The sequence below is a fragment of the Scyliorhinus torazame genome, chromosome 11, assembly GCF_047496885.1.
Source record: "Scyliorhinus torazame isolate Kashiwa2021f chromosome 11, sScyTor2.1, whole genome shotgun sequence".
Classification (NCBI taxonomy): domain Eukaryota; kingdom Metazoa; phylum Chordata; class Chondrichthyes; order Carcharhiniformes; family Scyliorhinidae; genus Scyliorhinus; species Scyliorhinus torazame.
Genome location: NC_092717.1, coordinates 73,662,265 through 73,685,589, shown reverse-complemented (window position 1 = coordinate 73,685,589; position 23,325 = coordinate 73,662,265). Strand labels below are relative to the sequence as shown.

The window sequence follows — 23,325 nt, the reverse complement described above, 5'->3', positions numbered from 1 at the left end:
TAGGTCCCTATCTAGCTTGATTGCTCCCCCCCATATCACTTCCGTAAGTCAGCTGACTTCAACTGACCCCGGCTACTCCTGCTCGCTCCTCGGCCCCCCCGGTGTGAGGGAACTCCCATCCGCCTTGCGCCTGTTTTCCCGCCTTATTCTTTCTGGCGCGGGAACATCCCTTTACCTGTCCCGCCTCTTATGGCGCAGCTCCCTTTCCCCTCCCCCTCTCCTTCCCCATTCTCTGACTATGTCCCGCCTCTCCCCCCTCACCGGCGCCCACATTTCCCCAGTGTCCCCCCCTTCCCTGTTTACTTCTCGCTTAACTTTCACCATCCCATTAACAAAAACAATAATAACAACAATAACAGTTCCCTGCAGCACCAGTCCCTCAGTTCCGGTCCAGTTTCTCTTCATTGATGAAGGACCATGCTTCCTCCGCCGTCTCGAAATAATATTGTCTCTCCTGATGCGTGACCCATAGTCTTGCCGGCTGCAGCATCCCAACTTCACCTTCCTTTTGTGCAAAACCTCTTTGGCTCGGTTGAAGCTCGCCCTCCTTCTCACCACCTCCGCACTCCAATCCTGGTAGATCCTTACCACCGCATTCTCCCATCTGCTACTCCGCACCTTTTTGGCCCATCTCAGGACCTCTTCTCTGTCCTTAAGGCGGTAGAATCGCACGATTATCGCCTTCGGTGGTTCTCCCGCTTTTGGTCTTCTCGCCGGGATCCGATTTGCCCACTCCACCTCCATGGGGCCCGCAGGGGCCTCAGCACCCATCAGTGAGCTCAGCATCTTACTTGCGTACGCTCCACAGTCCACTCCTTCCACACCCTCCGAGAGACCTAGTATCCTAAGGTTCTTCCTTCGCGCTCCATTTTCAAGGGCCTCAATCCTGTCAGCACACTTTTTATGAAGTGCCTCGTGCGTCTGAGTCTTGACCGCCAGGCCCAGGACCTCGTCCTCAATACCTGACACCTTCTGCTCCACCACGCGAAGTTCCGTCTCCTGGGTCTTTAAAGTCTCCTTCAGCCCCTCAATTGCCTGTAACAACGGGGTCATTACCTCCTTCTTCAGCAGGTCCACGCACCGTCTCACCACCTCGTCCTGCTCAGGCCCCCATGTCACCTGTGGTTTCTCCGCCGCCATTTTGTTTCACTCCCTCTCTCTCTCTCTCTCTCTGATCTTCTGGCTGCAGATTCTTTGGGCTGCAGCCGCCGCCGCCGGTTTTTCCCTCTGTCTTTCGGGGGGGGGGGGGGGGGGGGCTCCCTTCCCTCGCGCCTCGCACCGCGTTTTACGGCCGTCCAAGTCCCCGTGGGGCTCTTAAAAGAGCCCGAAGTTCCGTCGGAGCTGGAGCCGCCGAAACATGCGGCTAGCTCATCCCTGCCACAACCGGAAGTGGTTAAGTACAACTTTCAGCATACAAGCTTTGTGGATGGCTACGAAGTTCAACAAAACAAAAAGGATCAATACAACAAATCTAAAGACATTTTTTACTTGAGACAGTACAGCTGATGCCACTAGCACTCCACAGCAAAGGTGTTTCATCCCCCAACTTAAGTTACTGTTTCCCCATGAAACTGAAAAGATTGGATCAAAGTAATAGCCAATACTGAAGTTCTCTTGCTACCATTGCCCCCTGTTGACATTAAACTGGAAGCCAGGATCACACTTTTGAAATGCCAACAGCTCTCTGTTCTTCAAGAACAGCTCTTTAACTAAGGTCACCAAGTTGCCTTCACTAAGATTCTGGGCGGGAGTGTTCGTGGTCTTAGCCAGGATAGTGGAGGAGGAGGTGGACCGGACCCTTTGGTGGCGACATTTTGGGTTTCAGAGAAGCCGGAGCTCATGGAGAGGAGGAAGGCCGATGTCATGGCCTTCGGCTCTCTGATTGCACGGTGGCAACCTAACCCAACCTAACCTTCGGACACGAAGGGGAAATTTAGCATGGCCAATCCACCTAACCTGCACATCTTTGGACTGTGGGAGGAAACCAAAGCACTAGGAGGAAACCAGCACATACACGGGGAGAACGCGCAAACTCCACACAGTCACCCAAGGTCAGAATCAAACCTCGGTACCTGACGCTGTGATGTAGCAGTGGTAACCATTGTGCTGCCCCAATGGGAATGAAAATTGCAATAACTCATTTTTAGTTAGGTATACATATATAAAATTTCTTAACAAGCATAATTTCAAGATAGGGGCCTGGGTTACAAACCTGATTGCACATTAAATATGCATAAAATTACTTTAAAAATACATTCATAACTGCCAATCTATTCGAACAGGGGTCATAACCACCTATAAATTCAAGAGAATCATCATCTGAATGTTATGGTTGTTCTATGCATTCCCTAGAAATTCCTGAATGTGTTGAAAGAAATAGGGAGTTTTTTCATTCCAAGCAGTCGTCCATCCATTGAGAAAGAGAAAAAACTGGAATGCAAATACAAGATGGAGTGCACAGCCGTGTGGGAACACGAGTTTAAAAAAAAATATATTATTGTAAAAACTTGGGTAAAATAAAGAGTATTCCAACAATAACTCAAAAGGGTGCAGAGCAGGTAATTTAACCCCTTGTGCTTGTTTCATCAGTTAGATTATCCTGGTCTATACCGCAACTCTTTGTGCCAAGCCCCTAGATGCCCTTATCTAACAATCTTATCAATCTCAGTCTTGAAAACACAATTAGAGTCACAAAGATCTACAGTAAAGAAAAAGCCCTTCAGCCCATTTCCGTGCCAGTCACAAAACGATCACCTTATGCTCTAATCCCATTTTCCAGCATTTGGCCCATAGCTTTGTATGCTTTGGCATTGCAAGCGCACATCTAAATTATTCTTAAATGAGGGTCTCTAGGGGCAGTGGTTAGCATTGCTGCCTCACAGCGCCAAGGTCCCAGGTTCGATCCCGGCTCTGGGTCACTGTCCGTGTGGAGTTTGCACATTCTTCCCGTGTTTGCGTGGGTTTCGCCCCACAATCTAAAAGATGTGCAGGGTAGGTGGATTGGCCACGCTAAATTGCCCCTTAATTGGAAAAACTGAATTGGGTACACTTAAAAAATGAGGTTCTCTACCCTTTCAGGCAGTGAGTTCCAGACTCCCACTACCCTCTGGGTGAAAAGAGTTTTCCTCACATTCCCTCTAAATCCCCCGTCCCTTACCGTAAATCTATACCCCCTGGTCATTGATCCCTCCACCAAGGGGAAAGGTTTCTTCCCGTCTACTCTCTCTATGCCCCTCAATTTTGTACATCTCGATCAACGCTCCAAGGAAAACAACCCCAGTCTATCCAACCTCTCTTCAAAGCTAAAACTCTCCAGCTAAGCCAACATCCTGGTAAATCTCCTCTGCCATCACATCCCTCCTATAATTCATAGTTTATAGAGGACACTTTCAAAAGAAAGCATTCCTCACAACTGCCACCCCACCCACCCCCACCTGCTCCTTCTCCCCGAATTCCCCATCCACGAATGTTTTCTTGCTATATTGAATATTGTCAATTTTCATCATAAAACTGACAGTCTTGCCACTGCTAAAAATTCCAAAGGATCAGTATTTTTCAAAGATTTGCTTTTGGACAGATCTACATACACAAGGCGGCTTAGCTACTGATGTAACCTGCAACAATATATTTCACCTACATTCCGGTACACCACAAAATCGTAAAAACAATGCTGAGAACGAAATAATGCTGGAAAAAAAAGCAGCTAGCGATCTTGAAACACAATATTCCTCTTCCCTGATTTTTTCCTAAACTCAATATTAAACATTGAGCAGTTCAAAATGAAAACAGGAAAAGAACCACTCTGAAAAATGCAAAAACAACCCCACACAATTCATGTAATCTCACAGGATGCACAAAATACGTTCAAAAACACGTTTACATATAACGGCAAAGCACGTCATCATTACGTTTCATTTTCCTTTTTATTGGCTTAACTTAATTCGGTGAAGCAGCAATAAAAGTCTGCACGAACAAGCTCGTAAAGACTCTGCATCCTGCCCAGTGCTGATCTCAATGCAGGTTATAAGACCTGGTGAATTACACCAACATGCAGGGCAGTGAACCACAGCAATCACAATTTCACAGACTGGATATAATACTGAGCAACTGTGGCAGACCCTTTGGCCCTCTCGCTAACTAGACTATGAAAATTAACATGCATGCTACATATTGTTACCAAGCTAGGTCTTACATTTTACAAACTAAACCTATAATGAACAGAATTGCCAACAGCAATTTACGAATTCAAAAAACATTTAAAAAAAATTTTTTATAAAACACAAAAGTTACTGGTCTTCTTAATTTTGGGAAAATATTAACATATAGACCCTCAGGCAAATTCAGCATTATTTTCTTTAAACGCTTATCTGTGCTTCTAATGAAAGCTTAATTTCCTTGACCGCATCACAATCCAGAGAACATGTCATCACAATTCAAAGAATATGTAACCATTCAGAAATGCAAACTTTATTTTCCATACAACTCAGCTACATAGTGACATAAATTTACATTTCTGATATTTAGAAATAAGCTAAATAGAAAAATAAATGCAAAGCACTCCAGGGACAGAACATTTTCTTCTTTAAAAATGAATTTAGAGATCCCAATTAAGGGGCAATTTAGCACGGCCAATCTACCTACCCTACACATCTTTGGGTTGTGGGGGTGAAACCCACGCAGACATGGGGAGAGTGTGCAAACTCCACACAGACAGTGACCTGGGGCCAAACCCGGGTCATCGGTGGCGTGAGGCAGCAGTGCTAACCACTGCACCGCCCAAGGGACAGAACATTTTCAAAAAGAATCTGATCACAGTGAAAAATAAAGTTACTGAAAAATAAAATTGTATTGGCAGATAACAAATTGCCTAGGCAAGTAATAAAAAGCAAAAACTATTGTTGCTTGCAAGGTTCAGCTTTGCATCTCAAGCAGTATCTAAATACTCTCGAAAAGATGGCAGTTTCTTGGCCAGACATTCAAATTTCGCTTTCTGAAAGTAACACCAACGACCCATGAAGTGTCATGAATTCATTTAAATGAGCCCTAGTAAAGTAACTGGATGGGCTTTATGCTCTTGTGAAGTTCAAAAGCAAACTCTGACAGTGACTCTACTCTAGACTAGTTCAACTGAAGAAGCTCATGTCTTAGCCAAGCCACAGCATGAAAACGCAGTGGCATTTCACCAAACTTTCTCACAGCAAAACTGCTACAAGGGAAAACCAGGCACTGAACTGGAGGGTCAGGCTATTCAAAAGAGCTGTTGCTCTGCCTCGCCTCCTCTCAACACTTACCATTTATAACTTATTTAAATTCAAAACAGCAGTCTGTGACAGACAAAAATAAGGGGACACCACATGAAAAATTCATAACATGAGCAGCTGAAGATACAGACAGGATAAAATGAGGAAATCTGGCAGACCGAGTGTCAGCAATGCTCCTGCAATAGAACAACCTTTAAACCTGACTGGAAGAAATACTAATCTATGCATAACTGTTATGCTAAACTTTGAAGAGAATGTTTAAAAATAGTTTTGTCTTGAAAATACAAGAGAATAAATTTAGAATGACTCAATCTAAGCAAGTAATATTTTAGCCATCATTTAAGTTCATTACGACTAAAAGGTATTACCTGAAACAGAATAAGATACCACATCAGTACTGTATAATAAATTTCTGGACTGCAGCTGCCATTCTTAATTCTAGAACAGAACTAAAGACTTTTGGATCACCAGAAATTCAACTTTGTAGCAATATGTAAAGTATTCAGCTTTTTTTTAAAAAATGTGCCATATAAACCACCCGCTTGTCATTGCACACTGCTCCGGACTCCATTCAGGATTTGCAACGGAATCTATAATACTGCAGGTTGAAACTGAATTGCTGGGGGAGGGGCAAGGGCACAGCGGGAGAAAGAGCGTTGCTAAAAGTAGAGAGTAGCTTCAGCAGTGAAATTGCGTGCTTATAATTCCCCACTGGTAGATTGTTTCTTCCATCTGCCGATTTTCATTGATGTCATTACCTATGGCTCTGCATTGAAGTGTAAAGAAAGGTGCCACAAAATCTTGGTCAGCGCAACCTAAAAGTAGTGATGCAACCAAATCATCCCTCAAGGCTTGCTAAGATAAGAGAACAGAAAAATAAAGGCAACATAATTCCACAAAGCAAGTCTGCGATGTATTACTAATTTAATCTTGGTTAACAAAGTTGTTTGAAAAAACCATGAAGAAAGCAAATCAGGAGATTGGGAACAACTTACTGTTGTAAACCGAATAAGTTTTCACCTCGGTTGGCCGCAGAAAGAATTTTTGTACGTTGAAAGAACTAGAGATTGACTGTGTGGCATTTGGCTTTGGAGTAGCCAGGTTAGTAGATCAATTACTTTGCATTGAAGAGCATTATTGCAATACTTGCCATCTCAGAATGTCCTATCATTATTTTACCATGCAATCTTGGTATCAAAGGACACTTAAGCCATACAAAACAGACTAGGAGTTGAGCGTCCTATCACTATTTTACCATTTAATTTTAGTATCAAAGGACGCGAAGAAATACAAAACAGACTAGGAGTTGAGCATGATGTTTAATTGGGATTTTGCTAGTTGGATTGGATTTGTTTATTGTCACGTGTACCGAGGTACAGTGAAAAGTATTTTTCTGCGAGCAGCTCAACAGATCATTAAGTACATGAGAAGAAAAGGGAATAAAAGAAAATATATAATAGGGCAACACAACATATACAATGTAACTACATAAGTACTGGCATCGGATGAAGCATACAGGGTGTAGTGTTAATGAAATCAGTCCATAAGAGGGTCATTTAGGAGTCTGGTGACAGTGGGGAAGAAGCTGTTTTTGAGTCTGTTCATGCGTGCTTTCAGACTTCTGTATCTCCTGCCCGATGGAAGAAGTTGGAAGAGTGAGTAAGCCGGGTGGGAGGGATCTTTGATTATACTGCCCGCTTTCCCCAGGCAGCGGGAGGTGTAGATGGAGTCAATGGATGGGAGGTAGGGTCGTGTGATGGACTGGGCAGTGTTCACGACTCTCTGAAGTTTCTTGCGGTCCTGGGCCGAGCAGTTGCCATACCAGGCTGTGATGCAACCTGATAGAATGCTTTCTATGGTGCATCTGTAAAAGTTGGTAAGAGTCAATGTGGACATGCCGAATTTCCTTAGTTTCCTGAGGAAGTATAGGCGCTGTTGTGCTTTCTGGTGCTAGCGTCGACGTGGGTGGACCAGGACTGATTTTGAGATGTGCACCCCTAGGAATTTGAAACTGCTAACCATCTCCACCTCAGCCCCGTTGATGCTGACAGGGGTGTGTACAGTACTTTGCTTCCTGAAGTCAATTAACAGCTCTTTAGTTTTGCTGGCATTGAGGGAGAGATTGTTGTCGCTACACCACTCCACTAGGTTCTCTATCTCCCTCCTGTATTCGGACTCATCGTTATTCGAGATCCAGCCCACTATGGTCGTATCGTCAGCAAACTTGTAGATGGAGTTGGAACCAAGTTTTGCTACGCAGTCATGTGTGTACAGGGAGTAGAGTAGGGGGCTAAGTACGCAGCCTTGCGGGGCGCCGGTGTTGAGGACTATTGTGGAGGAGGTGTTATTGTTCATTCTTACTGATTGTATTCTAAAGTACATCAAATATCTGTTGAACAATCAGGGGGCTGCATAGTTCCAAAATGCAAAATGATGCAGATTACAGGACCCCTTTCCAGGTGCAGAGATGACAGTTTAGCACTTGCCATTCCCCAAAAGTCAACACGTTTCTGTTCTCAGATGTACCTCTATAATGGTATCAAATTGCACAAGTGGAAGCAGGTACCTAGCAGTTCAACACAATAGTTCAACACTCAACTAAGGCTTGAATGGGCATAGGTCTCTCCCCTCCCCCCCCCCCCCTGCCATCTCAACAAAAGATGCAATAAATAATCGGAAAACTCAGTTAATTCCCATGCTTCAAGTTAATTTGCAAGAACAGACCATTCTTTAATCACTAAGGGCTGCACATCTATAAAGCTGGCTCTATGTAATCAATCACTTTGTTAATGTCAGCAGATTGTTGACTGGTGGTTCTAAAGTGCCTAGGCCATGACCACAGCATCTATGCAGTTTTATTTTTATGACCAGCTGTTAAGGTCAAGAGTGACAGCTGCATTGAAAAAGAGGAAATAATTTTTTTAAGCTGCTATTGAATTCCTTCCAAGTCAAGCAAGTTTTAATGTTTTGCTACTCCACTACTTACCATTAAATAGGTACCAGAACGGAGAAGAAATTACTAATGATCAAGAAAGACTAAGCAGGTTTTAGATTCCTTTCTCTGGAAAAGAAAAGGTTGAAGGTGATCTGATAGAGGTCTTTAAATTTGTGAAAAGCTTTAAAAGGGAAACAGAGATTATGTTTCCACTTGCAGGGGAGATCAATACTACAGGTCATAAATATAAGATCCAATAAAGAATTCAAGTAAAGCTTCTTTATCCAGAGGGACAACTGAGTAGTTGAGGTGAATAGCATTTGAGGGGAAGGTTAGATAAACATGAGAAATAGAAAATCGGTTAGATGAAAAAGGGGTGGGAGGAGGTTCATGTGGAGGATTGCACCTTTTAGGCCCATTTCAGGCCTTCTCATCATTGAGAAAATTATGCTGCAAAAATGGCAATGCACTTATATGGAGTAATAAAAGATACCTGCTGCACTGCTAATAAAATTGAAACTACGAAAATATTTATTCTAAGCATATACGTGCTTAAGGACACAAGGTACACATATTTAAAAGAACCTTACACACAAACACCAGCTAACGTTTAAACACCAAGACCGACAGCAACGAACCTGTCCCTAGTCAGCTGACAATTTCACACAACTAGGTGAGTACATTAAATCTATACCCTACACATTTCTGCATATTTTGCCTACTTTTGGAACCAAGTCACGGAACTTTCAAATAATGCACGTTTTTTTGGCAGTTATCCCAACTGATGGGATTTTTTTTTAAACTACAGCTGGGCATTCCGCCAACCATGCACCACCACCTCCCAAACATGAAGGGTGGGCAACCTGCTCCCGATTCTCTGCCAATTCTAATTCTCTGCCAATTCCACTAAATATATGCTATTTTGGAAAAATATATATTCACATACACTTGCACTCCTGTAGAAGTGAGTCACAGAGCATTCAGAATAGTCAAATACAGCATTTGATTCAGTTATCCTGAATTAAAGTTATGCAAACCACTGCAGCATTGATTTCTCAACACTCAGGTTTGTCCAGCTGGCTTTAGTTGGGACACAAACTCCCACAGCTTTGGAAAAAGAGTATAAATACTTAAAAACAGTGGACAAAATAATTTAACAAATGCAGTCCTCAATGTTAACTAAAGTTGCAGTCATAATTATCCAACACAGGTGCATCCATCCACTCCAAAACATTCCTTTAGTCTCACTTGTATAGTATATCCCTATTTGGTAGAAGATGAAAGGTGACCTTTGATAAATTCTTGACTATCTGGAATGAAGTTACAGAATAAAGTTGAACGTTTTTTTTCACTTAAATTATTCGAAGAATGGGTAGTGACTAATAGTTTGTCGTTATTGCATAACGGTTTCTGACAATAGGACAGACAGAGGTAACCTATAGCATAAATTAACCAACCTTTGACACGCGAAGCAGTGAAATTCAAACAGTGATAAAAGTATTCCAACTTTTAGCTGGCCATTCAGCCCATCGAGTATGCACCGGCCCTTGGAAAGAGCATCCTATTAAAGCCCACACCTCCACCCTAACCCCGCAACCCCAGCTAACCTTTTTTGGACACTAGGGGCAATTTAGCATATTCAATCCACCTAACCTGTACATCTAAACTGTAGAAAGCAACTGTTTTGCTTCTCAACTCTTTCAAGGGTGTAAAGCTCACAGCAGATCCACAAAGTCATGTGACTTTGAATTGCATACATGTAGTAACATTAAAGCATTAAAGCAATGGTCACTATTTGTGAGAAATCACACAAGCACAAATCCCATGTCCGAATAGTTTCCCGGCTATCAAATTAACTATACAATATAAACAGGACCGATCTGGCACACAAGAAACCTTAAAATGAATTATCCTTCTTGTTCAAGGATACAAAAGAGGTATGACAGAATGAAGTTAAATTTAGCAGACTTCATTTTGAAAACTTTCATGGGGAAGCTTAACAGTTTGAGTGGGAAATAATTATATTTTTATCTAAGCATAAAAATTGCAACGTTGTAGATCAACAGAATCTGTGACAAGTTAGAACGGCTGCTGGCAACAGTCACAGTTGTTTACAGTTGCACTATTTTAGGCCCAACTTCTTGACGGATTAATGTAATTTAGATTATATCTAAACGGAATGGTTTGTGTAAATAATAATTACCCAGATATGCTCATTACTGACCTTGATTTTGACAGCAAGAGAAGTGGGAGGTGTCACAGTGCTTTTAATCAATCAATCAAAATAGAACATGTTAAACATAAGCAGGAATTAAGACAGCAGAGGAACAGGAGTTATTTGAATTTTACCCAGTGGAACTGATTTCCGTTCATTATAATCCATCAAAGACCTATAAATGTCAAATTTACATGGTGGATTTAATTATATTCAACCAGTACTTTTAATTAAATTTGGCAGGTTGTTAACATTCAATCTGTCAAACAAAGGACAATGGGAATTATTTTACTAAAACATTGCAAACCTAGACTGTGGAATTACCCAGCTTTCAACATAGGGAAAATTTCTCAAATGCTGCCAACACATCAAACAAAAATGTCACAAAGATAGGGCAGCACGATGGCCCAGTGTTTAGCACTGCTGCCTCATGGCGATGAGGCACCGGATTTGATTCCAGCCCCGGGTCACTGTCCATGTGGAGTTTGCACATTCTCCCCGTGTCTGCATGGGTCTCACCCCCATAATCCAAAGATGTGCAGGCTAGGTGGATTGGTCACACTAAATAATAATCTTTATTAGTGTCACAAGTAGGCTTACACACTGCAATGAAGTTACTGTGAAAATCTCCTGGTCGCCACACTACAGCGCCTGTTCGTGTACAATGAGGGAAAATTCAGAATGTCCAATTCACCTAACAGCACGTCTTTCGGGACTTGTGGGAGGAAACCGGAGCACCCAGAGGAAACCCACGCAGACACGGGGAGAACGTGCAAACACCACACAGAAATCGCTCCTTAATTGGGAAAAAAAAAAGAATTGGGCACTTTACTTTTTTTTAAATGTCAGAAAGACAATACAAGAGGGGAAAATATTGTGTTAACAGCTTAGTTCCAAACTAATGGACACACTTAAAATACTGAGCCATTTCAAAGGTTGATTCAGGCAGGACCAGAACTCATCTATTTCTATGAGAGAATGATTTACTGTACCTGCTCACAACAGAAACCACCACTGACAGCAATTGGAAAAATTGCAGCAAATTTGGAGAAATCTGATAATTTAATCAATGCTGAACTTCAAAATGTAATCACTCTAATTAAATATATCCCAATTAAATGTTATCAGGACAAGCAAAAACCTATATGTGTGTATATATTTCAAAACAGAGTACGTGTTTTTTGTGTGGGAGGAGGTGCTCTTTCCTAAAACTCGTATGAAACTTGACTATTTAAAATCAAAGATTATTTTCTTCAGTGCAGTTACTGCACTCAAAAGGAACAACCTTCTAGAACATTTACAAGACAAAAAAAAAAAAATTGGAAATCTGTATCTTTATAGTGTACCAGCCTTAATCATCTGGACTGGTCCACAAGACCAAAGTACAGCTCTCTAGCGAATACTGATTAGAGGTTGGGGGAAATGAGCCAAGACACACAGACATAATTCAATCACCCTTTTAAAGTTAGGCACTTGGAGACTTCCAGTGGGGATGTGCTGAGTAGTCACACATCAGGTGGCACTCCTCCATTCAACATGAAAATAGGCACTATTGGCCTAAATTAGCCCCCAAAACCAGACTTAAACATCCCCTCACCTTCAACAACAGTACGATCACCAAAAATGCCAGGAAGCAACAGCTCAAGAGGCCGTAGAGACACCAGAAACTGCAGCAAGAGACAGGAGCAGCGAACAAGTGGGTCCGCAGATCCACAAGGGGTCCCCCGGGGGGGAGGGGGAGAGAAGACTGGTGACCCAGAAAACAACCCCCCCCCCCCCACCACCAAACCGGCGATGGATGGGGGAGGTTTCTAATCAGAACTAAATGCTATGAAGAATGACATTAAGGCAGAGATAAAGGCAACGGTGGCACTAGCAGAGATGCAGACGCCGCTCGATGTCATGGGGAGGAAACTGGAAATCCAGGGAATCAGAGAGCTGGAGAACGGAACCGTCATAATGGAGACCATGATCAATAGGTTGGGGCGGCTCATAGGAGCCTAAAAGGGAAGGTTGAGGACCAGGAAAATCAGTCGAGGAGGCAGAACATTAGGATAGTGAGCCTGCCAGAGGAGATCAAGGGCAGGACCCAACTGACTGTGGCCCAAATGCTGGGCAACCTGGTTGGGAGATTCAGCTTCCCCAAATCGCCAGAGATCAACAGCTCACAGGTCGTTCCGACCAAAGCCCAGGACCGGGGAGCAGCCGAGGACAATAATAGCCAAGCTCCACACTTATCTGAACCGAAAGAGGATCCTTTGCTGGGTTTGACAGACAAAGGCATGCAATTGGGAGGGACATAAAATAATAATGTACCAGTACATTGGGGCGGACCTGGCACAGCACAAAGCAGAATTCAACCATGCAAAGGCTGTACAAGAGCCAGGTCACATTTTGCGATGTTATTCTCAGCCAGGCTCTGGGTAACTTCGCAGAGCAAAGAACATTATTTCACAGTCCCGACAGCCCCGACAAGAGGCAGATGTGTTCAGCTGCAAGAATGGCCTGGACAGGCAGCATTGAGGAAGATACAGAGTAGACGAAGGGGAAAAAGAAAAAATTAACCAATTTTGCACGGGACTGCTTCGCCTCACTATGAACTAGGGAACCAGAGGGGGCAGGGGCAACAGATCGCAGGAGAGGGTGAGGAGATGACCACACTAGCAGGAAAGCTAGTGCCAGAAAGCATGAGAAGTGTGTGTGGGGGGGGGGGGGGGGGGGGGAAAGAGGGGGCCACGGCGCATCTCCCACTGGGGAGTGCGTGTCTGGCAGATGGGGGCCTCTGGACTGGCTTCAGCAGATCGATATTGTAAAACGTGGTACAAGGTGGCACCGTAGGCAGTCACTAGAGAGTCCCAGAACAAAGGGAAACCCTGGAGTGCAGGGGCTCACCCACATGGCAGCTACACAGTTGACAGCCATGTTGGATGGTCCCTTGACAAAGGGAAACCCAGGAGTGCAAAGGGTCTCGCCTCATGGCGAGAACGGTACTGTGGACATTTTGGATGGCCCCCTGGCAAAAGGGAAACCCCAGAGCGCAGGGGAGCATCCACAAGGTAAGTATGGTTGATCCCACAGCAAGGGGGATAGTCACCTGTAACGTTCCAGAGGACTTAGCAGTCCAAAGAAAAGATCCAGAGTCTTCGCCCACCTGAAGGCATGAAAGCGGACATAAGTCTTCCTCCAAGAGACACACTTGAGGGAGAAGGACTGACTGCAGGTAAGGAAGGGCCAGGTGAGACAGACCTACCATTCCTGTTACGGGATGAGAGCTAGGGAAATAGCCATACTACTCAGTAAGAGGACGGTGTTCATCGCAACGAGGACAGTTATGGACCAAGGGGGACGGTATGTCATGGTCAGCGGTGTCCTGGACAGGGTACCGGCAGTCCTGGTAAACATGTACGCGCCCAACTGGCACGACACGGAATTTATTAAAAAGACCATGGCGGAAATCCCAGAAATAGGCACGCACAGACTGACCATGGGAGGGGACAACTTCAACTGTTTTTTTAAATTTCTCAAGCAATTAAAAAACAGAAACTTTGGGTGCATGGTGGACACATGTCAACTTTGTTGCATGTATTAAGGCGTTTTCAGTTCACAGGTAATGGACGGTATCAATAAAACCGAAATTAATTCATCCATCCATTGAGACATCAGAATGTTTCTAGAAACAAAAGGTTACCCAACATTAACATCTTCTGACAGAACTATCTAATTAACTGATCACAACACAAGGATGCTATACATTTTGGATACCATATAAGGCATAGAGCTTTCTCAACATGTTCATAGCTGGAGATTTTAGAATCAGTGTGTTGATAGAACTGTAACATCTCATATGCAATATTCCATTTGATGTGTGTAACCAATGACTAGCATCAACATTCTTTGCTCCCAATCAATTTGCATAAAAATTTAGCTTCTTGGGAACAAAGTTTGTGTTTGACAACTTGAAAACTCATGATAGGTTTATTGACGTGTCCAAGTTGTCAAGGTTTATTCAAGCAATCCTTCCAAAGTAGTTGTGATTTCAAGAACATTTTAAATGGATACGAAAACTTTGTTTCCCTTTTTCAGTAAATAAAATATGACGACTTAAAAGTAAATCAAAATAAAATGGACTGTATATTAAAAGTTGGTATGTATGGAGAATGATGACTCAAGATATTCTAAAGAGGAATTTCTGATTACAAAATACACAACTTCAGTTTGCTTCATACTAATCACCAGTTTCACATGCACAATACGTTGTTCCAATGCAAGTTCAGGACATACTGGCTCAGGTAGTACAGTAGCTCCACGCCCCAAGTTTGACAAATATATTTCAGAACCGGATGATTGGAGGGAGGCGAATGTTGTTCCCCTGTTCAAGAAAGGGAATAGGGAAATCTCTGGGAATTACAGACCAGTCAGTCTTACGTGTGTGGTGAACAAAATATTGGAAAGGATTCTGAGAGATAGGATTTAGGAAAACATAGTTTGATTAAAGATACTCAACATGGCTTTGTGGAGGGCAGGTCATGCCTCACAAGCTTCATTGAATTCTTTGAGGATGTGATGAGACACATTGATGAAGGTCAGGCAATGGATGTGGTGTATATGGATTTCAGTAAGGCATTTGATAAGGTTCCCCATGGTAGGCTCATTCAGTAAGTCAGGGGGCATGGGATACAGGGAAATTTGGCTGCCTGGATACAGAATTGGCTGGCCGAAAGAAGACAGTGAGTGGTAGTGGATGAAAGGGATCTGCTCTCAGGCCTCTGCTCTTTGTGGTTTTTATAAATGACTTGGACGAGGAAGTGGAAGGGTGGGTCAGTAAGTTTGCCGATGTCACAAAGGTTGGTGGCGTTGTAGATATTGTCTGCAACAGGACATTGACAGAATGCAGAGCTGGAGTTCAACCTAGATAAATGTGAAGTGATTAATTTTGGAAGGTTGAGTTTGAATACAGGGATAAAGGCAGGATTCTTGGAAGTGTGGAGGAACAGTGGGATCTTTGGGTCCACGTACATAGATCCCTCAAAGTTGCCACCCAGGTTGATAGGGTTGTTAAGAAGGTGTATGGTGTGTTGGCTTTCATTAACAGGGGGATTGAGTTTAAGAGCCACAAGGTTTTGTTGCAGCTTTATAAAAACGCTGGTTAGACCACACTTGGAATATTGTGTCCAGTTCTGGTCGCCTCATTATAGGAAGGATGTGGATGCTTTGGAGAGGGTGCAGAGGAGATATACCAGGATGCAGCCTGGATTGGGGGCATGTCTTATGAAGAAAGGTTGAGGGGGCTAGTGCTTTTCTCACTGGAGGAAGAGTATTGAGGTGTTCAAGGTGATGAGAGGCATGGATAAAGTGGATAGCCAGAGACTTTTCCCCAGGGCAGGAATGGCTGTTACAAGGGGACATAATTTTAAGATGTTTGGAGGAAGGTATAGGGGAGGTGTCAGAGGTAGATTCTTTACAGAGAGTGGGGGTGCGTGGAATGCACTGCCAGCGGAGGTGGTAGAAGGAGTCATTAGGGACATTTAAGCGACTCTTGGACAGGCACATGGACAGCACTAAATTGAAGGGGTGTACGTTAGGTTGATCTTAGATTAGGATAAATGGTTGGCACAACATCGTGGGCTGAAGGGCCTGTACTGTGCTGTACTATTCTGTGTTCCAAGTCACTTACCAATACAATTATTGATTAAGTGGGCTTCATGTTTTGGTTTCTTCAAAGCTCATTCCAAAATAATCTCATGTTTGGTTGGCACCTGGCAACACACTTCTCTGAAGAGTAAAATACCATGCAAAAAGGCAAAGCTGGCAAAAACTTTGAAGTAAGAAGCACCCACACATTCCTTTATATTAAAATACCTGAGACACAATATATACAATGCTTTCACAAACAAATTTGACAATTGGAGGCAGGAATTGTAAATAACCAAATTTATCACTATGGGGGGCATGGCAGCGCAGTTGCTTCACAGCTCCAGGGTCCCAGGTTCGATTCCCAGCTTGGGTCACTGTCTGTGCAGAGTCTGCACGTTCCCCTCGTGTCTGCGTGGGTTTCCTCCGGGTGCTCCAGTTTCCTACCACAGTCCAAAGATGTGCACATTAGGTGAATTGGCCACGCTAAATTGCCCTTAGTGCCCAAAAAGGTTGGGAAGGGTTACTGGGATAGAGTGGAGGTGTGGGCTTGGGTGGGGTGCTCTTTCGGAGAGCCGGTGCAGACTCGATGGGCCGAATGGCCTCCTTCTCCACTGTAAATTCTACGATTCTAATTCTATGATCACAAAAAGACAGTGTCACAGTTTTCTGAAGGGGTTCTTCTACTGAAACGGAGATTGTTTGGAACAGTTTCCACTTTAAACTGCAGTTTACATCAAGTCGGGATCCACCAAGAAATGCAGCAGTGGAGTCCTCTGTGCCTTACAAATTCACAGAGAATGCAGACATTACAGCCTTTGCTCTCCAAACATTTAAATCTTGACTGCTGGTAGAGGAGCATTGTGCATATTTAACCACACATACAGAATTTTTCCTTCGACAGTTTAAGACAGTATAAATGGGCCTACTGTCTGGTTGGAGCCAGTACTCCATTCAAGTCTGGTGAGCTGAATACACAAGTGCAGCATTAGGAAAGTCCCCTTGCAGTAGGTTCCAATGATTTGATCTATATCCCCCTTTCCCTTCCTTTGGAGAAAGCAGAATATCAGGCATTTATCAAAAAAATCAATTGCCCTAGCCAATTTTTAATCCTTCCACTATCCTACAACTGAAATTTCATAAATATCACATGCACAAAACTCAATTTGCAAGTGTGCACATCTCCTTTCTTCCCACACCAAAGCCTGGATTGGTTTGTCACGTGTACCGAGGTACAGTGAAAAGTATCGTTCTGCGTGCAGTTCAAACAAATCATTTAGTACATGAAATCTCTGGGCCCGCACAAATGCAAAAGCTGAAAGTTATGTTACTCTAACATCACAGGCTAAAAATTATAAATTATCTAGTCTGTGTACTTCCCAAACATTGATCAACCACCTCAATTCCAGTTGTAAATCTGTACCAGTTGCAGAGTATCTGCCAAATAAATAAAATGCCTTGTTAAATGTATGTGAATTAATTACTGAACAGTAAGGTGACTTTTATCACAGCCCATGTACTTATATACAACTGGGAAACTGCCGTAAATGAACCACGAGCAATTGAAGGATTACATAGCTTGCTAAAGGCATTTATGCAAGGAATATTTACAGCACACTGATTTTGTGTAGTCTTATAACTGCCCCCCCCAATAGTGTCATCAAAAAACCTCCTGAAAACAGTAAAATAATGCACCAAAAAATGTGTTTTCCCACATACAAATTCTACCCCGAAATATTTCCCCACATACAAATTTAACCCTGGCAGACTAAACATCTACGCTTTTGTCAATGTCATTATTGTATCGGATTGTACCACTCCTCTATTAAGACCACCATATGAGAAATATCGAATCTCAGCTCAGCATCTGCCATGCATGCCAGGTAACAAGGAACTCATCCATTTAAGAATCCCTGCTTTCTGGTATCTATTGTAGAGCCCCCTGTCCCACATATCAGAAAATTAAATAAAGTTGAACACCTTTAGCAAACTCAACATATTCTAAAGTGCTGCAGTCAATGAAGTATTTTTGAAGGGTGGTCATTTTACAATGTAAGGCGCATGGTAGCTGATCTATGCACAGCAAGGTTCCACAAACAGCAATGAAACAAACAACGAGGTAATGATTTTTAGTGACACTGGAATAAATCCACTGCTTTGTTTGTGCCATGGATCGTTTACATCCACTTGAGAGAGCAGACAAGATCCTCATCTTAATGTTTTTTAAAAAGATAGCATCCTTGACAGTATAACATTCCCTAAATGCTCTACATTACATGCCCAAATCTCTGGAGTGGAGCTTGAACTCTTAACCTTCTGACTCAGTGCCAAAAAATGTCTGACATTACGTCTCAGAGCAATCTCTTCCTCAGCTCACTACTTTTCACCTTGCTCCTCCTTGCTGCTATGTGGATCCACAGGCACCACTCACCCTCTGGTACCTTGCCCATATAATCATTGTGTGCGCGCTTCGACATTAAATGCTGATAGGCTATTTGACCACATGGGGAAAATCCACAGCTAAATTAATCCTGTCCTCATTAGACATTCATAAATACACTATTCTCATCAGATATCCATTAGGAGACTCTGGTTAGAAATCAAGAGTGTGATCCATGGTCAACTTCAGTTGGCTATCCACTACAGACCATGGGCCAAGAAAATAGATCAAACCTGGAATCTAGTCAGTATGTATACCTCAGATACTCAAAAGGGTGGCCGTGACATTATGTAAATTGTATGCATGCACGAGGTTTTAGCTGAAGCAAGAGAACCTTAAAAAAGAAAATGAAGTCTCTAAAGGTCAGAATTAAAGCACAAATGTGTGCTTACAAAATTAGATCCAAATTGCAAAAATCACAATAGTAAATTTATTGCTGTACAAAGATAGACAAAATCCAGTTCTGTTTCAGAACTGCGTGCCCAGAATGAACTGTAAAATAATTTTAAAATACGAAACATCCAAGACATTTCTTGGGAGTAGCAGGAATTGGGGGTGTGGAAAACTACGAATAACACATTTGAGTTAAATGATTTAGATGTTAATTCCTAAATTCATGGACTTACATTAGGGGTTAATTTTTAAATGTGCCATACTGAAATATCAGTCATATTATCTAATCTGTTAATTGGCCTGTGAGCTTATAATGGGATCATGCAAGAAGACAGCATTCACTGTTCACCTGTCAGCATTTGGACATTAATTCAGAAATTTAGCACATACTCAGCAAAAACCTTTTGCACTTTTACAACTTCAGCAAATTGGATATATACTGCCATGTGTCATGACTGCATTATAGCAGTCAATCATAAATGTTACAAATGTAAAATTAAAACAAGGCAGTAAAGGTCAAACAGAATGCAGGCAATATTCCATTAACCACTCACTGATTGCAGAGTAGAGAAATGCTTAACCCTTCAATCTTTGATATTAATCATTTTCTGCAAATCTGAACAAGTATTGTCAAATGCTTAGGAGCAGAACACTTCCAACTTAAGAGGTGGGAGGGGTTAGCATTTCCATGGTAACAAAGAAAGCAAAACTATACACAAAATCCAGTTTTGCAGCATTGTATTGCGATTAAACTCTGCAACAAGCACTTTTGATATAAAGCATTAGATTCATAAAAAAAGCGTACTGTTATGTGCACATTACAATAGATAGAAAAAATGGGAAACATTAAATCTTTTCAGCAATTATTTGCACATATAAGTTATAAAATAGCACCAATTTCCAGCATTTCTTCACGCTTAAAATCATCTTGTATGGAGTCAGTGACAGCTAAAATGCTCAATCCATAAATGCTCAACTCCAAGAAAGTATAAAACTGACCAAGAGCTTCAGGAAACACAATATCTCACTTAAGGATAGCACAAAATTATGAATGTACTTCTCCCATATCACAAATAACTATCACAAGCAAAAACATTAACTTTATAAAATATTGCCTTTTAAAACTCATCGGATAATATTCCAACTTCCATAAAATACAGTTTCTCGAGAGACTTTACTGACAAACCAGAGCCAACTAACCTGTTTAATTGCTCTCAGTGGAAGGAGAAAAAAAATCAGTTCTGCGGGCATGATAAAACAAATTCTTGTAAAGGTCATTACAAAACCAAACAGTTTAGCAAACAAAAATGCAATCATTGCCTGGAGAGAGGAAAAACATGTTGTATAGATTGGGTGATTAGATCAATTTTTTTAAAGACAATGAAAGGCAGCTCAAATAGAAATTCTGAAATAGAAATGTCACATACTCCAATTTCCTTCCGAAATGTCAAACTTGAAAATTCCACTTCACATAAGATTATGCAAATAGACCAACGTTTATATACTTCTCCTATGCGCAAGACTTTGTGCTATACTGTAGACTGCCCTGAAAGAAAAGATTATTTCTGTACACTTGCCGCCCCCCCCCCCCCCATGCAAGGAACCAGACAACTGAGTCACACTAATGTTTCATGATGCCACATGCCTTCCCAAACATCACAAAGCTAAAAATCAAACATCAATTGAACCTACCATCAGGAGGAAGAGAAATATTGCTCCTGTAGGGCACATATTTGCTTTGGCTCGGGTTCTTACCTTTTTTCTGCTGTTGAAGCAGCACAAATCCACACTATTAACCAACAAGTAGAAAATGTGGTGACCGCAAAATAATGCATTGTGTGCCTGTTACTCAGCTTTGAAACCCATACCTACTTTTCTCATTGGACAAAAACAATCATTTTTCTAAAGCCAAATACCTTTCGTATTCATCGTTGTCTTTGTCACAGCGGGCGTCCTTATGTTTCTGCCAGTCTTTTCCGTGTTTACAGGTCGTTAAGAGGACAATATCATCTGCATTGTGGACATGATATAAGGCATTCCTGGTATCAGAGCCTATGCCAGTCAAATATCTTTTCCCTTTAAATACCAGCAAGTACTTTCTCAAGGGAGGGATGTTATTGAAAAGCATGTATCCCTTCTCTCCTCCGGTCCTCGGGTGCTCTTTCGAAAAGAGCGGTATGGAAACGTCAAAATTGCTCCTAAAATTTTCAGTACTGATGCTGGCTTTGGCTAACATCGCCTGGCCGATATCGAAGCCCAGGTCCTCTGTGTAATCGGGCCAGGTCCCCGAATAAAGATTAAAAATCAAATGGTTCCTGCCATTGTTCCACAAATACAGGCTCTGGACTTTACTTTTTAGGTTATGTACGTACTGGGGCGAAAGCTGATCCCGATCTAAAGTGTCCAAACTTAGCACGAAGAGACAAGCCTGTCTCGGATCCGAAGTATAAAACTTGGAGTTCTCGATGGCTGCCAGGATGTTCTGGTAACTTTCGGACATTTTCTCCCCTTTCTGCTGCGGGTAGACGTAGACTTTGAAACCGTTTCTGTGGCAGAGAGAAAAGTCGAAGCAAGAGTCCATGCGGCATTTCTTCCCCTTGTAGACACTGGTGTTAATGTCCCTCTTGTGCCGGGGGGAGCCGCGCTGACTGAACTCTTCATTCTCGGGCCGGTCCCCGACGGAAAAACTCTGCAGTGCATTGGACCACTCGGGCCAGCGCTCGGGGGCCGAGGGGGAGCCCTCGTCCGCAGCCCACCGCCGGTTCTGTCGCCGAGTCGAGGGCAGCTGCCCGAAGCGCACACCCGCCAGGTAGACCAGCAACAAGAGAGCGGCGCCGGCTGAGAGCAGGAGGTAGCGTTTTTTGGCCTGCATGTGTCCGGCCGCAGAAGGCTCGCCGCACGGCAGGAGAACCAGGAGAAGAGACTAAATCAGAGCCCGAGCTTTGCCGATCACCTCCAGTCCGCCATCTTCCCCCAGCCACAGAGCCACACACCGACTGGAAAAACTTCAATACCTTCTTCTTCTTCTTTCCCCAGATCCTGTTATTCCAGCGCATGTGGGCGATTTTTAATCACTAGCTCCCCCCACCGCGGCTGCCACTGTTATTATGTGGCATTTAAAGATGCAGCCGCAGCCACCCGCCGCCTCCTCCTCCCTGTAACGGACCGACCGCGCTCCGGGGACAGAATGCGGGACCGGCGCGTTCTAGAATGCCCTCTGCCCGCGCGCCTGCACTCCTGCCCCGGCGTTCCAGCTCCGCAGCTCGCGCCCGCAGCCAGCCTGTGGGGCCGCGCCGAGTGTGCAGCAGTGAAAGCACCGCTTCTTTTCATCCGAGAAAAGCGGATCCCTTGTTCGTTTCTTCGCGGGCGTGAAGGTAGGTGGGTGGTTGGTTGGTTGAATGGATGGGGAGGTGTGGGGGTGGAAAAAGGGTGCGCGCTACGCACCGTTATCGCGACGGTTGATTCCTTCCGAGGGCGCCCAGCGTTGCGAGCGAGGTGCCCCAGCACCGTTGCCTGGATCCGCTTTTCATTCTGACTTTTTTTTTTCCCCCAACCCCACCCTTCCCCCAGCCAGCCCGAGCGCGCACACACAGACAGAGACACTCTCTCACCCCTCCCCCGCCCGCCCCCGCCAAAGTCAGCGCAGTGCCATTGGCCTGCGTCACTTCCTCACACTCCTGCCAGCCTCCAATGGGACAGGAGGTGGGTGGGGCCTGGGGATGGGTGGCTGAGCGGGGCCTGGGCAGAGCCCATTCATGAGAGCTTGTTGCAGAAATCTTGGAGATGTGACAAAGGAAATAAGTGCTCGACTCACTCACACGCTGCTCCAACATTGATGATTGGCTCAGCTACCTTTCATTGTTAACGTTTTGCTCCCTGCAATGAGCACAGGAGTAAATGATTTGTGATTTAAGACGATAACTTTTTTTCCACTCTCGTTTGACAGTTTTCTTTCCCCCACTGGTGAAATGATTTTGCTGCAAGGGCACGTTTATTTTGGGCTGTATTTCTCCCCCATCAGAAAGCGGAGTGGAGCTAGCTTTCACAGAGTCATGCAGGCTCGAAACCTTAGCTCCCTTCTCTCTCCACAGTTGCTGTCAGACCCGCTGAGATTGTCCAGTGTTTTCTGTTTTTGTTTCAGATTCCAGCATCCCCGATAACTGGCGTTTTATGTGGAGCTCATTTTTGCTGCCCTCTCATGCTTCAGCAATTAGTCAGTCCGAGTCCGTTACGAATCCAAATTCTTTCCCATATCTATTTCTTTTTTTTAGGGAAAATTGTTTATTTCTACATCATAATTTCTGCTAAATGCGTGCGAACAGCCCGATGTGACTCATTTCACAGCTGCTCTGTATCGACAGGAGGGGCACAATGTCTCACCCCTCATGTAGCCAACCCAGAACGAGTTAAACTCACTCACTAAGTCTGAACATGAATGAAAATTGGGATT

At 43.5% G+C, this 23,325-nt stretch overlaps 1 protein-coding gene across 1 annotated transcript in view; it reads right to left on the bottom strand.

The window, feature by feature from the left end:
• The window catches only part of LOC140385344 (exostosin-1-like), a 299,358-nt gene extending 276,929 nt beyond the window's left edge, over nucleotides 1-22,429 (bottom strand). Inside the window, exon 1 of the mRNA XM_072467409.1 lies at nucleotides 20,792-22,429. Within this exon, the coding sequence (XP_072323510.1) occupies nucleotides 20,792-21,747 (956 nt within the window). The 5' untranslated portion in view covers nucleotides 21,748-22,429. The remainder of the gene's footprint in view (nucleotides 1-20,791) is intronic.
• Nucleotides 22,430-23,325: the final 896 nt, after the last annotated feature.